The sequence below is a fragment of the Ochotona princeps genome, chromosome 27, assembly GCF_030435755.1.
Source record: "Ochotona princeps isolate mOchPri1 chromosome 27, mOchPri1.hap1, whole genome shotgun sequence".
Taxonomy (NCBI): Eukaryota; Metazoa; Chordata; class Mammalia; order Lagomorpha; family Ochotonidae; genus Ochotona; species Ochotona princeps.
The window spans coordinates 3190667-3207106 of NC_080858.1; the positions used below are offsets into that span (position 1 = coordinate 3190667).

The 16440-nt window shown below is 53.7% G+C and overlaps 1 protein-coding gene across 1 annotated transcript in view; it reads right to left on the reverse strand.

Moving 5' to 3' along the window:
* Nucleotides 1-700: 700 nt before the first annotated feature.
* Nucleotides 701-16440, reverse strand: part of WNT5B (Wnt family member 5B) — an 89503-nt gene continuing 73763 nt past the window's right edge. Inside the window, exons 2-5 of the mRNA XM_058655827.1 lie at nt 15720-15856; nt 13131-13378; nt 7958-8250; nt 701-1389 (exon numbers count right to left, since the gene is read on the reverse strand). Of these exons, the coding sequence (XP_058511810.1) occupies nt 931-1389; nt 7958-8250; nt 13131-13378; nt 15720-15799 (1080 nt within the window). The 5' untranslated portion in view covers nt 15800-15856 and the 3' untranslated portion in view covers nt 701-930. The remainder of the gene's footprint in view (nt 1390-7957; nt 8251-13130; nt 13379-15719; nt 15857-16440) is intronic.

Consider the following 16440-nt stretch of genomic DNA (forward strand, 5'->3'; position numbering starts at 1 on the left):
ATTGCTTTCCCAGGCCATAAGAGAGCTGGATGGGAAAAGGAGCAGCCGGGACTCGAACCGTTACCCACATGGGGGCACATGCAAGGTGAGGATTTAGCCACTAGGCTACTGCACTGGGGCCAATAAAATTTACTTTACTGTTACATAAAAGGAGACTCATGAAAGATATTTGGGTGTCCAAATGAGGAAAGGGAGAACAATTTCAGTGAAGGGGATTTAATGTCAGAATCTGTACATTGGGGTCAAAGGTGAAGAGAGCAGGCCAGGCCGCCTGACCTGCCACCACAGCCTGTCGCTGGGGAGGAAGCAACAGTAACCAAGCTTCCAGCTCTATGGCAGGGTCGGCTCCCGCGACGGGGTGTCTGCAGCTGGACACGCTCAGTCCCTGCTCTCCCTGCGTGCCAAGTCAGGGAACCCCCTTTGCTCGTGGCGGGAGGAACTGTTCTCACGGGAAAGACGGGGTGGTCCCTTTGTGGTCACCAGGTCAAAGATGACGTCAGACTATTCCAACCACCATGGTTTCTGTAGGTACGCACACGAATCAAAGCCAGAGGTTAGTCCAGGGGGCCCCTCCTGAAGCCAGGAACCCTCTCACAAGACCCCAGACCACTTGCCGACCCACCCAGATGTTAGATTCCAGACCCACGCATCTCCTGCACTGCCTGTGTCCTCCCCCGCTCAAGGCCACGGGCAACACAGCAGCCCTCCCTCCCACGCCCTGGGAGCAGACAGCAGGCCGAGTCCAACCCCCAACCAGCCCCAACGTCTCTTAAATAAGCTTTTCCTTCCTGTCTTCTCCTTTTAATTCGTTATCATCCATCCCTTTATTTATACAAATATAAAATATATTTATATAGATTTATATAATATAGACTTTTGAGAGGCAGTGTGGAAGGAAGAGGGCCGGAAGGACGGAACCCGCCTCCCTGGCTATTTGCACACGTACTGGTCGACGACCTCCGTGCACTTCTTGCACTTGACAAAGCAGCACCAGTGGAACTTGCAGTGGCAGCGCTCCACCTGCACGCTCTTGAACTGGTCGTAGCCGCGGCCACAGCACATGAGCTCACAGCCGTCCATGCCCTCCGACGTCTTGTTACAGACGCGGCCCTGGGTGCCCAGGGAGCCGGTGGTCTCGTTCCGCAGGCAGTAGTCAGGGCTGGGGTCCACGTAAACCAGGTCCTCGGGCGTGGGCTGGTTGAAGCGGCTGTTGACCAGTTCCAGCTTGCCCTTGCGGTTGATGCGCATGGCGGCCGCGCTGTCATACTTCTCCTTCAGCTGGTCCCCCACCTTGCGGAACTCGGCCAGCTGCAGCCAGCAGGTCTTAAGGCTGCAGGAGCCGGAGACCCCATGGCATTTGCAGGAGACATCTGCCATCTTGTACACAGCCTGGGGGAAGGGGAGGCAGAGAGGAGGCAAGTAAGAGGAGTCCCTGAGGGAAGAAGTGGGGGAGCAGGGAGGGCAGGTGGGGAACTGTGCGTTAACCCGCTGCTGGTGACAGTCACACCCCATGTGTGCCTGGCTCGAATAATCCTGACTACTCACCACTCCCTACCAGCCCTGGGGCGGCAGTACTTGGCTCTAGTACTTAGCTCCCTGCCACCATGAGAGAGCTCTCCTCCTCTCAAATCACTCTGCCTTCCGAACAAGTAAATAAAGAAAATAAAAAGAGGATGGTGAGGGTAGCCTCAGCCCACAGCACTGAAGTGAGGAGGGGGAAGCTGCTGCTCATATGTATGCAAAAGATCCACTGGGACAGGGCCCAGCCCCATGGCCTAGTGTCTAGATCCTCGTCTTGAACGCTCCTATGGTCGCCAGTTCTAATCCCGGCAGCCCCGCTTCTCTTCCAGATCCCTGCCTGTGGCCTGGGAAAGCAGTTGAGGACGGCCCAAAGCCTTGGGATCCTGCACCTGCGTGGGAGACCCGGAAGAAGTTCCTGGCTCCTGGCTTCAGATCATTGCAGTCACTGGGGGAGTGAATCATCGGACAGAATGTCTTCCTCTCTGTCTCTCCTTCTCTCTGTACACTGACTGTATACTGCTGAGGGATCCATGGGAAGTAGACGGCGGAGTACCCACAGGAGAACTAAGCGGCAGGCAGGGTGGGGAGGCAACGTATTTCTGTCGGCCATGGGGACGGCACTTGGCACATGTCTGCTCTCTCCTTCACCTGCTGGAGTCCCTCGAATTTGGCACAGTGAATGCATCAGTTTACAAGGAGGAAGGAAAACTAACTTACTCCAAGTCTCAAATTGACCCCAAATCCCCAAAGTGTGTCCAGTTTTGAAACAAAACAGCACAACTTGTGGGGTAGTGGGAGAAGGAAGGAAGAATCCAGGGCTTGGCATTCAGTATAGTGATGAAGATCCACTCGGAACACCCAAAGTCCCATTGTGGAGTGTTGGGTCCCCGCCTCTGCTCCTGGTCCCAGTCCCGGCTTCCCATTGGTGTGCAACAGGGAACGGCTCAAGTGGTTGGGTTGCTGCCCACCCATGTTGGAGCTGCAGTCTCAGCTGCTGACAGAATATGGGGAGTGAACCAGCAGATAGGGGAGCTTTGTCACTCTGCTTTTCAAATAAATTGCTTTTTAAAAAAGATTTATTTGTATTGAAAAGGCAGATTTATAGAGAGGAGTGGTTGAAAGTTCACTGGTTCACTCCCCAAGTGGCAGCAACAGCCAGAGCTGAACCAATCCAAAGGCAGGATCCAAGAGCTTCCTCCTGGTCACCCGTGGGCATGCAGGGTCCCAAAGCTTTGGGCTGTCCTCTACTGCTTTCCCAGACCACAAACAGGGAGCTGGATGGGAAGTGGAGCAGCCGGGATACGAACTGGCACCCATATGGGATCCCTGCGCCTACAAGGCGAGGACCTTGGCCACTAGGCTACCACGCCAAGCCCAAATAAATTAATTTTTTAAACAATCAAGTTGTATCACAAGCCCATGATGGAGACTATTTAGCCTAAGGCTCTCTCTCACCTGTCAGATCCCTCAAAATTCAATGTTGCATTCCCCACACTGCCATGTGGCCGCTAGCTCCAAAGACTCATCCTAAGCCATACCACGGATCATAGTACTGGCCATCGAAGCCACTTGTCCCACCCCCAGACCCTCCCTGGAAGAGGCCGTGCACAGGCAGGAAGGCACGGGGAGTACCGTGGGAGTGGAGAAGCAGGCTGGGGTCTGCCCAGGAGCCTCATTCATCTCTAAGCAAATCCACCCCGGAAGGCACTCTGGACTGCACTTGAACTTGGGTGACCCCAAATCAAAAATGCAAAAACCAGGAGCCGAGCAGAAAGCTGTTTACAAAGTGATCCTGGAGGAAAGCCTATGATTTCATTGTATCCAACAGCCCTGACAGCTGGTCCAGGAGGGCAGACGGCAGGACAAAACGTAAGTCTGCTGCAGAGCAACTTCTGCCACAGTCCTCGTATGACAGCATCAGGGCTCATCTGTCTCTGATTTCTTTTTTAAGAGCCCCCCCCATCCCGATTGAGTCTTTTATTCAGCGTGAAGTAGCGAGTGCTGCAGGTGCACCAAACAGCGCAACTTCCATCAGCTCATGGGACGACTGTCAAAACTCCGGCTGACTTCCGTCTGGCGTGGAGTCAGCCGCCGTCATCGACGGCGCAGTCACAAAGGTCTTAGAGAAGTGACCTCTCCAGAACCACCCAGAATGGAGTTGATAAGACAGCCCAGTCAGTCAGTCACCGGGCTTCTTCGGACAGACGGAAGGCTCCTTCCCTGAGTTAAAGGGACCAGTCCTCAGCCTGCGTGCTCCACTTCCAAGGCACAAAGGAACTGCTCTTCTGGCCCAAGAGGTGTTTCAAAGACAAGGCCTGCCATGACCCTGAGCCCAGGCCCCCCGCTGTGAACCTGGCTGGACACGCCTCTGCTAGTGGTCCCTGACTGAGAGAGGGAAGCTGGGTGTCAGCCCCCCGCTGGAGCATGGAGACACTAAAGCCATGTACCCTGCCTCAAAGCCACAAGGGGAGCACGAGGGAACATTCAGGAGGGATTTGGAGGGCAGGAGGGTCAGAGCCAGCCAGACTCCACGGGGGGTGGGGGAGTAGAAGGGTGGGATGAAAACAAGAATTTCATTAAAGCAAATCCCAGGGTGACAATGTCATGTCCCTCGGCATTCAGACCTGTCAAAGACATGGAGCAGAGAGTAACATCTGGACTTTTCTTCCAGTTTACTGTGGATTTGCACATGCCCTCTGGGTAGAAGAGTAAGGAGGGAAGCTCAGCCTTTGATGGTTCCTAACCCTTCCAGCTAAATAAAATATTAAAAAAAAAAAAAGCTTTTAGTTCCGTATCTTGGTCCCGACAGGGTCTTCTCTACGTAACGCTGTGATGAGCTTGCTGGGAGCAGCCAGGATGTGTCAGATTAGGCACCAGGCTTCTATCTGGAAAATGCCAAGAAATCCTCTGGTAGAGCCCGGCACAATAACCTAGAAGCTAAATCTTCACCTTGCATCTGTCAGCGTCCCATTTGGGCGCCGGTTCTAATCCCAGCAGCTCCACTTCCCATCCAGCTCCCTGCTTGTGGCCTGGGAAAGCAGTTGAGGACGGCCCAAACAAAGCCTTGGGATCCTGCACCCGTATGGGAGACCCAGAAGAAGCTCCTAGCTCCTGGCTCCTGCCTTTGGATTGGCTCAACTTCAGCTGTTACAGCCACTTGGGGAGTGAACCAACAGATGGAAGATCTTTCTCTCTGCAAATCTTCCTTTGCAATACAAATAAATAAATCTTAAAAAGAAAAGAAACCCTTGGATGACAAAATTGTACCCAGCCCACTGATGTTGGCATCTATGTCCAAAGTAGGGCAATGGAACACTCAGAAAAGCCAGAACAAATTTCTAGGCAAGCAGGTGCAAGATTCTACAGTGTGATCAAGAGGTTGTATCCCAGACAACCTGTTCAAAAATACATATATGGCCACAAAACCCTTCTGAGGTCCCTGCGCCCTGGCCAAGCCAACGCCTGTTCCTTGGAGAAGGGATTAGCAGAACAAGAATTCCCAACCTGCAGCAGACTGAGGGGAAGGGAGACAAAGGCCCTTCGCAAGAGAGGCATGTGTGTGTGCGCCCGTGGGAAGACGCAGGTGGGGAATGGGGGTGGGGCGGAGGTCAGAGCCAGACAGAGGAAGCCAGGGGAAGGTGTGTGCAAGGACCAGGGGAGCTGGGAAGATGGCAAAGAAGGCGCTGCCCAGATAAGAGCCCAGTACAAACAAGGGAGCAATTAAGGGCAATAAAGTGAGGAGCCAGGAGGAGTGGGGTCAAGACTGGGACGAGAAGGGCAAGAGCTGCGGTCTCCTCTACCAGCTTACGGCAGGGTGCCTGTCTGGTGGCCCCTTCAGCATCTGGCCCATCCCACAGGGCAGCTCAGAGCACAGCCGGCCAACGGCTTCCATGAATTTGACCTCCATGGATCCCACCTGGAGGCGAGACAGTAACCTCTGCCTGCTCACAGGTGCCCAGCCACACAACAGCACAGTGGGGGCTGTGTAGAGGCAGCAACAAGGCTGGGGTGGTCCCTGATCCATCAGTCAGAGCCAGGCAGAACCAGGCAGCGTGGGAAAGTCCTGGAGACATGGGGAAGCAGGGGAGGCTGGAGAAGTTTAAGTGAGAGTCTCTACCCTCCTCACCCATCTCACTCTTTCCTCCCCAAAGCAAGACACCCTAGAGGACCCCAAACACAAAGAGGCCTCCCGAGAGTAGCAGCTTGACATGCCCTAGAGCGGAAGTGACCCACCAAGGCTGACTCTGCTATAACAACTGCAGACCAGAGCTAGACCAGGCCTCCTGGCCTCACCTTGGGTTAACAACCCCTGTGCCCTGCAACACACACACACACACACACACACACACACACACACATTTCTGAATACGCAGAAGCAGCCTCTGGACATGGGGTGTGTAAGAGAGGCATGGGGCACACGGCCTCCTAGATGTCACACTACTGATGGGACCTGCCACTCAGGTGTGCCGTGACCCATCACGCCAGTAACACAAGATCCCAACTGGAGCCAGTGCTGTGGCACAGCGGGTAAAGCTACCAAGTGTGACACAGACATCCCATATGGGCACCAGTTTGGGTCCCAGCTGCTTCGTTTCCAATCCAGCTCCCTGCTAATGTGCCTGGGAAAAGCAGCAGAGAACCACCCAAGCGCTCAGATCCCTGCACCCACATGGGAGACCTGGAAGAAGTTCTTGGTCCCTGCCTTCAGCTTGGCCACTATGGCTATCTGAGGAGTGAAACAGCAGATGGAAGATCTCTCTCTGTAACTTTTTTTTTATGTTTATTTTATTTTTATTGTAAAATCAGATATACAGAGAGGAGGAGAGACAGAGAGAGAGATCTTCCGTCCAATGATTCACTCCCCAAGTGACCGCAACGGCCAGTGCTATGCCGATCTAAAGCCAGGAGCCAGTAACTTCTTCCAGGTCTCCCACGCGGGTGCAGGGTCCCAATGCATTGGGCCGTCCTCGACTGCTTTCCCAGGCCACAAGCAGGGAGCTGGATGGGAAGTGGAGCTGCCGGGATTAGAACCAGCACCCATATGGGATCCCGGCGCGTTCAAGGCAAGGACTTTAGCCGCTAGGCCACCGCGCAGGACCCTGTAACTCTTTGAAAGTAAGTAAATAAATCCTTAAAAAAAAAAAAATCCCAAGTCACACTAAAGACATTTCTAATTTCATTTACTTGCTATGTACTTTTAGGAAACATGAATTTTTACATTTTTGGAATATAAAGACATTTTTGAACTATTTCCCTGTCCTGTTACGGACTCACCAATGAACCAACGGGAAATACCTGACTTTTGAAGCATTCGCAGCACTCCTGTTTTTATTCAGTTCACCTTCAGCCTCAAGGCAGTGCCTTGCTTGGGGCCAGAGCCAGCCAGCGTGACCCAGACCTGAGCCGCAACCAGAATCCCAGGCAACAAGGCAGAGGCAGGGCCTTGGCAGGGGCCTGCCCAGTCAGGTTCTCAGGGCAGGCAGAAGGGTCAGGGGATGAGGATGGGAGGGGGGGCTTCAGGGACAAGCTGCAGGTGGAGAAAAAACACGGCCCCTAGACGCAAGCTAAGATGGATGCCTGGGTCCCACACTGGAATGCCAGGTTCGGGTCCGGTTCTGATGTGGACTCTGTGATGCTGCCATTGAGAGCCCCAGGGGCGGGTTCCCTGCCACCCACGTGGGGGGGGGGGGACCCAGGGCTCAGCTCAGCTCACCCCTGCAGGCATTCGGGTTATAAACAAAACAGGAGCTGTCTCCCCTGCATGGGGAGGGAGATGGTTACATTCTATCTGAAATACATGGAAGTTTGCCTGAGCCTGAAAAAAGAGCTGTCTTTTCACATTAGGGTTTAAAGATTTATTTATTTTTATTGGAAAGGCAGATATACAGAGAGGAGGCGAGACAGGGAGGAAGCTCTTCCATCCGATGAGTCACTCCCCAAGTGACCGCAATGGTCGTCAGGATCCGAAGCACACTAGGGTTTAAGCCCTGCTAACACAGCAATGTGCCTGCCCGTAGGACTTGAACATACTTCCTTTGGCCTAGACTTTGGGATACAGGTGACAACTACTCTACTGGCCCTACTTAAGCCCCGGGCCCATAAGAAAAAAGGCCAGGTGTAATGGCTCCAACTTCCAGTCCTCTGAACTTCTGGGTTTACAAAGCCCTGGTAGGCAAGACCACAACCTGGCTCCATGAGTCTAGAATTCTCACTCAAACTTCAGTGAGAGTGAGGTGGCTGAACACAGCGGAAGACCAAGGCCCGTGCCTCCTGGGAAACAGGGTATTTGGATCATGTGGGAACCTCGGGCAAGAGGGGACCCAGCCCCGGCCCGAGCAGTGGGCAGGGGAGAAGGCGACAGGCCCTAGCAGCGGGCAGGGGAGAAAGCGACAGGCCCGAGCAGTGGGCAGCGGAGACGGCGACAGGTCTGGCTTACCCTCCGGCCCGCCTCGTTGTTCTGCAGGTTCATGAGCACTCGGCCCTGCTCCTCCGATCCCTTGGCGAAGTTCTTCTCCCGCTCGCGGGCGTCCACAAACTCCTTGGCAAAGCGGTAGCCGTACTCCACATTGTCCCCGCAGCCACCCCACAGCCAGTCCCGGGGCAGGTCCTTGGGCCGCGCGGTCCTGCTGCAGCCGCAGGTGGACAGCTCTCCTTCGCGGCAGGCCCTGCTGATGGCATGGACCACTCCGGCGGCGCTCACGGCGTGGGTGAAGGCAGTCTCGCGGCTGCCTGCAGGAGGAAGCCGGGCAGGCAGTCGGTGAGGGGCCGCTTGGCCTTGGCCCTCCATCCTCTCGGCGGCCCCACCCTGCCTCTGCGGGGACACACGGCCAGGGGACATTCCCTGGGGCAGCATATTGTTCAGCCTCCGCATGCAACACCGGCATCCTATATGGGAGCTGGTTCGAGCCCCGGCTGCTTCACTTCCCATCCAGCTCTCTGCTGATGGCCTGAGACAGCAGCAGAAAATGGCTCAAGTGCTTGGGCCCCCGGCACCCATGTGGGAGATCCAGAAGAAGCCCCTGGCTCAATCCTGGCTGTCTGCGGCCATCTGGGGAATGACCCTACAAATGCAAAGTTTTCTCTCTGTATTTCTTCCTCTCTCTGTAACGTTACCTTTGAAAAATAGGTCGTTGAAAAACCGAAACAAAACTCCTTCACAAGGGGCTGAATTTTTCCCTCGTGACTCTGGCTCTGTGCTATGAAACCACTCCAATTAGAACGCTTCCTGCGGTAGCTGGTCTAGCCCCTTATCCATTGCAGCCAAGTTCCCAAGACCCAGAGGTTCGCAGGACTAGAGGAGTTGGTGGAGAGCCGGCCTTCAGGTGTTGTGGGCTAAGGAGTTGGTTAGCACTCGCTAAACTGAGCACTACAGGTAATGGGCTTGGGGCTGAAAGCACCTGGTCTAATGGAACTCAGCTGTATCCAATATTGAGCGTGTGGGCTAAAGCGTAAACAAGAACTAGGTGAGAGGTCAACAGTGGAGGCAATAAAAGCAGGCCTCGAGAGAGGCCAGAGAGAGACATTTTCCACCATCTCTGGTCTCCGTGTCCGTGTCTCATCCCCAGATCCTCGTTTGTGCCCACGTTACTGGCTCTGCAGGCCGCAACATTCAGGCATTGATGGACCAGTGTGGGCTGGCCACCACGTCTGGGTCCCACCTTCCTGGATTGCCTGGGCTCAAGTTCTGGCTCCAGCACCCCCTGGGAGGCCAGGACAGGTGGAAAAAGTGCCCTAGACTTTGAACTCCAAACCAACCCAAACCTCCCAGCCTTCCAGCTCACTAGGGCACCACATCCCACAGCAGGGACCCTCTTCATATGCAGATCATTGCCCAGAAGAAAAATACCAACTTTGTTCTTTCTTATCTCTCTCTTTTTTCTTTCTTTTTTCTTTTCTTTTTTTTTTTTTTTTTTTGATTGTTGCAGGGAGCCACTTAAGAACTCAAATGGTGTGGCATCCTCCACTTCCATAAAAATGTTGATAAGAAAAAACTACTCAGCTCCCAGAGAAATGCAAATGCATGCCACAAGAAGAGACCACTTCATGCCCACTATAATCAAGAGAGCTAATAGCAAGTGTGCCAGGTGATGGAAAAATTGCGTGCCTTGAGCCTTCTGTTCGGCTCAAGGGTACAGCTGCCATGTGACTCAGCGATTCCGCACCCAAGAGAAATGAGAACATACGTCCACTGAAACCTCACACATGAATGCTTCCGGCAGCCAAAAAGCAGAAGCAGCCATATGCCTATCAACAGAAGCATGGGACAGCAGACTGTCCTGTTCTCTGTGCAGTGGAATACTGCTCAGCCATAAAAAGAATACAACACTAATATACATGAAGCAGACGTGGGACTGGGCTTGTGGTGCAGCACATTAAGCTGCCGATTGCCAAGCCAGCGTCCCACATCTGAGGGCCGTTCCAGTGTTGGCTTCTCCGCTTCTGATCCACTACCTGTGCCTGGGAAAGGAGCGGAATGCTTGGCCCGGCTACACACGGGGAAGACCCAGAGAGAGAATTACAGGCCGCTGGCTTCAGGAGTAAACCAACGGCTTAAAGGCATCTCCCTCTCTCTCTCTCTCCCTTTAAGACAAATAAATAAATCAAGAATGAACAACTACAACAAAAAATGTATGAATGACTGGTCACCAAAGATTACCATCACATTTATGTGCCATGTCCAGGGGACAGCACCGTGACTCAACAAGCTAATCTTTTCACCTTCAAGTGCCACCATCCTGTTACCAGAAATGCCCGGTGGGTTCTTTCCTCAGCTTAGTATAGAAATAAAAAGCCGGGAATCTGTCGCAAACAGATAAGTTTATTTGTGAAGGGACCAGGTGAGCAGGGAAGAGAGGAAAGGAAAAAGCACCCCCCAAAAAGCCTGGGAGGTGGGGTGCCTCTCGAAAGAGGAGGGAGAGAGAGACACCAAAGGTCTGAGGAAGGGTCTTGGGATTTTAAGCCTTCCTTGACCCCCTCCTTGTTGGGCGGGGAACCTACAGGTAAGATGTTCCCCATTGGTGGTCTCTTAATTAATTATAAAATGGGTGGGCAATGCTGGTGCCACCTGAAGGTGTGGCCAAGACCTCAGCAGGCCTGGATGGTCTCACATCCCACAGGTGCACCGGTTTGAGAACCAGGCTGCTCCATTTTCCATCCAGCTCCCTGCTTGTGGCCTGGGGAAGCAGTCGAGAACGGCCCAGAGAATTGGGACCCTGCACCTGCACGGGAGACCTGGAAGAGCTCCTGGCTCCTGGTTTTGGATTGGCTCAGCTTCAGCCGTTGCGGTCACTTGGGGAGTGAATCATTGGACGGAAGATCTTCCTCTCTGTCTCTCCTCCTCTCTGTGTATCTGCTTTTCCAATAAAAATAAATAATAAATCTTTAAAAACAAACAAAAGAAGAAGTAATGCACTTGGGACTGGCGCTGTGACGTAGCATGTTAAGCTACCGCCTGTAGTGCCAACATCGCATATGGAAGCTGGTTTGAGACCACAGTTGCAGGCTGTTCCATTTCCAGCTTTCTGATCATATACAAGTGCTTGGGCTCCTGCACCCCCAAGAGAGAACTGCCAAAAGCTCCTGGCCATCATGTCCTTTTAGGGAGAGAGCTAGTAGATGAAAGATCTCTCTCTTTCTGTAATTCTGCCTTTCAAATGAATAAAATAAAACTTCTGGACAATTCTTAGGGAGGACAGAGAGTTGATCCTGATTTCTGAGACCAGGCCAGGCCTACTCTTCCGCTCAGCAATTCTTGCTCCCCTGAGGAGCTGCCAAGGTAGCTCGTGCCTTCAGGGGGAGCTGGGACAGGCCGTGTGGCACAGTGGGTTAAGAGGCCACTTGGTTCGAGTCCTGACTACTCATTTCCAATCCAGCCTCTTACTCAAGCTTCCTGATGATGGTTCAAGTTTTGGATCTGTGTCACAAACGTGGGAACCCAGATGTGCTCCTGACTCCCGGTTTTGTTGCCAGCATTTGGGGAGTGAGCCAGGAGATGGGTTCTCTCTCTCTTTCTCTCACTATGCCTTTCAAGTAGATGAAAATAATAATAATAATAAAAAAAAAGGAATGGAGAGGGCAGGAGTGTTGTCCAGCAGTTAGGTCATCGCATCCTGGAATGCCTGGGTTTGAGCCTTGTCTCCATTCCAGCTTCCTGTTTGTGGGCACCCCAGGAGGCAGCTTGCTACAGGATCTGGGTCCCTGCCACCCACATCGGGAATCCAGATGAAGTTCTTAATCCCTGGCCTTGGCATCTGGGGGATGGACTAGCAGATGGGAGCGCTTTCTGTCTTTCAAATAAATACATTTTTTGAAAACTTCAAGAATAATAACCAGAGCAATAAAGAACAGGAACAACTAGGCAATCAGCAGGGACGGGCTCTGCTTTCCACCACGTGCATCTGCCAACCCCTTGCCTTCCTAAAGCAAAGCCTCACTTTGGGGCCTTGGCATAGATGAATCAACACACAGAAGAGGGTAGGAACCTCATCAGGTCCGTGTGTGTGTGTGTGTGTGTGTGTGTGTGTGTGTGTGTGTGTGTGAGAGACAGAGAGAGAGAGACAGAGACTGGGAGATGCCCACGAGGGAGCCGGCTTCCCTCACCCACCAGGAGGAAGGCGCAGACCCCAGGCCTGTGAAGAAATCCCACCTGGCCACATGTCCACTCTCAGGAAGCAGTCGGGGGTCAGGGAGAGGGCAGACAGAGGGATGGGGGAATCTCTAATTCCCAATTGCCTGGCCCCATCCCCAGGCCTCTTCCCCCTCCCCCCAGGTAACTCCACAAGGGTCCCTTTCTTGGAGGCACAGCAGCACCAGGCCAGGCAGCCAGGCCAGGCCAAAGGCAGAACTCCACACCTTCTTTTTATGACCCAGTTAGAATAGGGCCGGATTTCTCAATTTTGTGCCAGGGAGGGAGGATTGCATTTCAAAAGGCCCTAAGACAATTAGACCTCAGCTCACACCTCCAATCACCGCAATAGGGTAGCCAAGGAATCCTAGCCCTGTGGTGGGAGAGGGGCAGGGACAGGAATCCAGGAGCCCTGGCCCTGCTCTGTTCTTTCTTCCTGAGTTTGTCCCCATCCCCCACTTACACACACACACACACACACACACACACACACACACACACAGAGCCAATGAAGGCTATTACCAATCTGGCCCTGGGAAGTTTCTCTCAAGGGTCCAACTGGAAGAGACAAAAATCCTAAAGACATTCAGGCCAGCAATTTTTGGTTCTCCACCCAGAATTCTAAAAAAAAAAAAAAACCCTCAAAGCAGGCCCTTGTTGCAAAGCCAACAAAGGCAGCAGTGGTGTGCATGTGGGGGGAAGGCGGGTCTTCGAACCCACCCTAATTCAACTCAGATGTCCTGCCACCCCTCCCGAAGTGAGTCACTGCCAGCCTACCCCGGGACAAAGTTGGCACACAGGCTGCAGGCGCCTGCAGGCACACAGCGGCTGCAGGCTGCTTCCGAGGGAGCCACGCGGGAAGGCTGCAAGGAGCTCTCCCCGGGCTCAGCCCAGGCAGGAGCACAGCTCTGCAGCCCCGCCGTCCGCCCACCCCTCCTCCGTCCATCCATCCATGTGGTCTGCCCCTCCGCGCGGAGCCTCTCACCGATCTGCATGACTCTCCCGAAGACGGAGGAGTTGTCCACCGTGCTGCAGTTCCACCGCCTCTGCCGGAACTGGTACTGGCACTCCTTGATGCCCATCTTGGCTCCCTCCCCAATGTAGGCCATGTGCTCCTGGTAGAGTTGGCACAGCTTTCTCTGGCCGGGGGAGAGCCCAGGCAGCTGACTGCACACAGGCTGGGCGCCAATGATGAGCGTCTCAGGTCTGTGCATCGGGCTCCTGGCTAAGGACCTGTATACAACAGCAAGAGGCGAGAAGGCACTGAGTCACTTGCTCCCAACTGTTAGCCCTGGCCTAAGCACCGTTAGTAAAACGAAGGGTCGACCTTAGAAGATAGTGGCAGAGAAACGGGCAGGAGCGCACGTGCCACGTGGGAAGTCACATGGCCACCCCTGCTTCTGGGGCCATCATGAGCCCTCTAGGACTTGAGCTGGGCAGGGGAGGGTAGACAGCGCCACGTGGGCTGAGGGCAGGGGAGACGTGAGGCCATCACTTCCTGACAGCACTCCACTCCTCCCCGCCGGCGCCACCCTGCTCTGCCTGTCTCAGGGGAAGAGTTTTGTATTCAGTTTAGCCCAAGTGCAGGGAACATGAAAGAAAGCAAGCAACTCCTTTTTTTTTTTTAAAAAGATTTATTTTTATTACAAAGTCAGATATACAGAGAGGAGGAGAGACAGAGAGGAAGATCTTCCGTCCGATGATTCACTCCCTAAGTGAGCCGCATCGGGCCCATGCGCGCCGATCCGAAGCCAGGAGCCATTAACCTCTTCCAGGTCTCCCACGCGGGTGCAGTGTCCCAAATCCTTGGGCCGTCCTCGACTGCTTTCCCAGGCCACAAGCAGGGAGCTCGATGGGAAGTGGAGCTGCCGGGATAAGAACCGGTGCCCATATGGGATCCCGGCACGTTCAAGGTGAGGACTTTAGCCACTAGGCCGCGCCGCCGGGCCCAAGCAACTCCTTTTCAAGGAACTCCGCGGGGGGCCGGGGCAGATTTTGTGACATGGTACATTAAGTCATGGCTTGCAACACCGGTACCCCACATCAGAACACTGGTTCAAGACCCAGCTACTGCGTCTTCAATCCAGCCCCCTGCTAATGTGCTTGGGAAGGCAGCAAAAGACAGCCCAAGAGCTTGACACCCACGTGGAAAACCAGGACAGAGTTCCTGCCTCCTGGCATTGGCATGGTCCAGCCCTGCCTGTTCTGACCATTTAGAGCACGAACCAGAAGATGGAAGATTTCTTTCTCACTGTTTCTCTCTTTCACTTTCTCTCTTGCTCTTCCTTGGAAATAAATAAAATACATTAAAAAAAAAAAGTGTGGGGGGGTGGGTGGCACAGTATCCTAGTGGCTAAAGTCCTTGCCTTGCATGTGCTGGGATCCCCTATGGGCACTAGTTGACATCCCAGCTGTTCCACTTCCCTTCCAGCTTCCTGACCTGGGAAAGCAGTTAAGGATGGCTCAAGACCTTGGGACCCTGCACCTGCGTGGGAGACCCTGAAGAAGCTCCTGGCTCCTGTCTTTGGATTGGCTCAGCTCCTGGCTGTTGTGGTCACCTGGGGATTGAACCAGCGGACGGAAGATCTTTCTCTCTGTAAATCTGATTTTCCGATATAAATAAATAAATAAATAAATATTACAAAAAAAAAAAAAAAAGATTCCCTGTATACCTTCAGCGCTCAGGAGCACCTAGACATTGCATGTCACTTCTCAGTGTTACGGCTAAGCTCAAGGGTCATGTCCAGCAGCAGGTGTGCTTCCTAGCTGTTAAGACCCTTGGAGCGTCCACTGGAACGCCTGGGCTCCATTCCTGCCTCCTGTGTCTGTTTCCAGCTTTCTGCCAAGGAGGCAGCAGGGGGATAGCTCGTGTGATTGGGGCTCTGCCACCCACATGGGAGAACCAGATTACGCTCCAGTCTGGGCCAGCCCTGGCAGTGGTAGAGGGCTCTTGTGGGATGAACCAGCAGATGGGAGCATGTGCCCCCATCTCTCTCTCTGCCTCTCAAGTTAACCAACTGGAAAAACAAGGTACGTGTTCTAGATGTGTTGCCCTGTATATGCGTGTCCCCTAACTGGCTTCTCGTGGGTGCATGAAGTGTGGAGTGTAGCTTTCTCTCACATAGGAACAAGTACAAGGTTCAGGAAGGTAGCCGTAGATTTACCTTCTGAGTAAGAATGGAAGTAGGGCCCAGATGACCAAGACACACAGGAGGTGACCACGGCTTGCCTGTCCTGTTCACATGGACTTGGCAATGACTGAGACCTTCAAGCCACAAAAAAGAAATCCTAACGCCCTCCCACCCCGCCTTTCCTCTTCAGAGGTGTCAAGCAGAGATTCTGCTGTCAAAACAAACCAACCAACAGCTAACTGTACTCTTAGGGTCCCCACAGCAAAAGCAGAGCTACACCCCACAATTCACAGACAGAAAGGCCCAAAGGGAAACTGACGAGGTAAACCAATCCTTGGAGGACCCTTGCCTGGGTGTGGGGGCTGGAGGGCTGGAGACAGAGATAAGAGGTGCCCTCCTCTCCCCAGGGCCCTTCCTGAAGGGGGACTTAGCCTGTCACTTACCACCAGGAGTTGGCATCCGCCAGAAGCTGGGCCCAGCTGGAGAGCAGAGCAGCAGTGAACAGCAGCCGCAGGTTGGGCATGGTGGGCCTTAGCCCTCCCAAGGGCCCCGGGACTGACAGCTTCCAAAACACGACGCCCTGGAGCAGGGAGCAATGATGGGAGTCAGCGTGGAGAAGAGTGGGGAGGGATGAGGGAAGCACAAAGGTGGGGCCCGGGAACCTGCAGTCAATCCCGCTCCCCTCCAAGACCGCCTTCCCAACACACCGCTCCATGGTGTCGCTTCCTGGCCTCCCATCCAGGACTGCGGGAACAGGTACTGAGACACCAGGACAGAGGAATGGAAACAAAGCATTTCATGACCAGCATGGAGGGGGATGCCCATTCCTCACATCCAAGGGCCTGGGTTCGAGTCCCCACTCCTCCTGTGGTCCAGCTGCCTGTGAACGCACAACCCACTTGGGTCCCTGCCACCTGCGTCGGAGACCTGGACTGAGTTCCAGGCTCCAGGCTTCAGCTTCGCCCGGTGCCAGTGGGTATGGCCACTGGGGAGAGTATAGTAAAGTAAAAAAAATCTCTCTGTCTTCTGGCCTTTCAAATAAAAAACGAAAATAAAAGACATTTTAAGAAACCGGTGAATTGGATCAACACACATCCAAAGGGGAGTCTTCCCTCTCAGCTCGTACCTTTCTCACAAGAAACAAGTTGTCCAAACCCCGTGTGT